The sequence below is a fragment of the Corvus brachyrhynchos genome, unplaced genomic scaffold (genome assembly GCF_000691975.1).
Source record: "Corvus brachyrhynchos isolate BGI_N302 unplaced genomic scaffold, ASM69197v1 scaffold203, whole genome shotgun sequence".
NCBI classification, from domain to species: Eukaryota; Metazoa; Chordata; class Aves; order Passeriformes; family Corvidae; genus Corvus; species Corvus brachyrhynchos.
In genome coordinates, this window is record NW_008237408.1 from 1,843,559 (window position 1) to 1,844,744 (window position 1,186).

A 1,186-nucleotide genomic window follows, 5' to 3' on the forward strand; every position below is an offset into this window, starting at 1 on the left:
CCCCTCCACCGCCGCCCTTCCAGGGTGGGAAGGGAAAACGCATCCGAGATCCCCGCGGTCCTGACCGGAAGCGCCCTGCGGATAATCCCCGGGAAGGCGGGGATATCCCTGGAATCGCCGCCTGGAAAAGGCGCCAACCTCTTGGGAACGTCGATGCTGCTGGACACGGATCTCTGGAGCGCCTCGGAGGGGCCGGGATTCATGGAATCGGGCAGGGACGGAGGCTGGAGCGCGTCCGGCACCCTCCAGCACGCCGGGAATCCCTAGCTGGGCTCATCCAGGGCGGTGAGGAGGACCTGGGAAGGGCAGGAGAAGTTTGGGATGAGGTTCTGGATCCCACGGGATCGGGATCCCTCATCCTCGTTTTCCCTCCTGTCCTGGAGGGTTTGGAGTTTGGATTCCTAAGGAGCGGCCAGGGTTCATCCCCCCCAAAAAATCTGCTCTTCCCAGTCCCAGCAATCCCGAATTTCCCGAGCCTCCAAGAGTTGGGATTTCGGCTGGACTTTTCCCCGATGGATTTGGCTGCTCTGGGTTTGTTCCCAGGGATCGCCCACACCCAGCTCCTCCAGGCACCCTTCCTTTCGGGAATCTGCTCCTTCCCAGATTCCCAAATCCCTCCGGAATGGGCGCTTTTCCATCAGCACCACCCCGAGCCTATTCCCATTCATGGAAAAATATCCCCTGGATATTCGCAGCACCGGGAACGTCCCTCCGGGGAATTGCGGGATCTGGGATCCGGGAAATCGGCACAAGGATCAAGCCTTCCCGAAAACCGGGATCGGGGCTTTTCCACGGAGCGCGAGGAGCTGGGATCTCCTCCGGCTGTGCTGGGAGGGGAGGACACCCCATCCCTGTTTCAGTGCCATTCCCAGCAGCTGGAAAAATGCTCCCGCGTGGAATGAAACAGCCCTCAGTGTCCGGTGGGCAACAAAAACCGGGAAGAGGCGGAAAAACGAGCAGGGAACGTTTCACACTTCATCGCCCCAGCTCTGCGCGGAAAAGGCTTCGCGGGGAAGCAGCCGGGATTTGGGAATGCTGTTCCCTGTCCCAGGGCTCTCCCGAGCCTCGGTCGGGATTCCGGGACACGGGAACGGCGAATCCAGAGGGGCTGGGGGAGCTCCCTCAGGGCACCACGGCCCCCAGATCCGCAGCTCCCGGGGCAGCTCCGTGGGGCTTCCCTCGGGAT

General features: G+C 62.1%; 1 protein-coding gene across 1 annotated transcript in view; it reads right to left on the reverse strand.

Moving 5' to 3' along the window:
- ZNF395 (zinc finger protein 395) overlaps positions 1-203 on the reverse strand; it is a 10,551-nt gene extending 10,348 nt beyond the window's left edge. Inside the window, exon 1 of the mRNA XM_017730841.1 lies at positions 66-203. Within this exon, the coding sequence (XP_017586330.1) occupies positions 66-203 (138 nt within the window). The remainder of the gene's footprint in view (positions 1-65) is intronic.
- Positions 204-1,186: the final 983 nt, after the last annotated feature.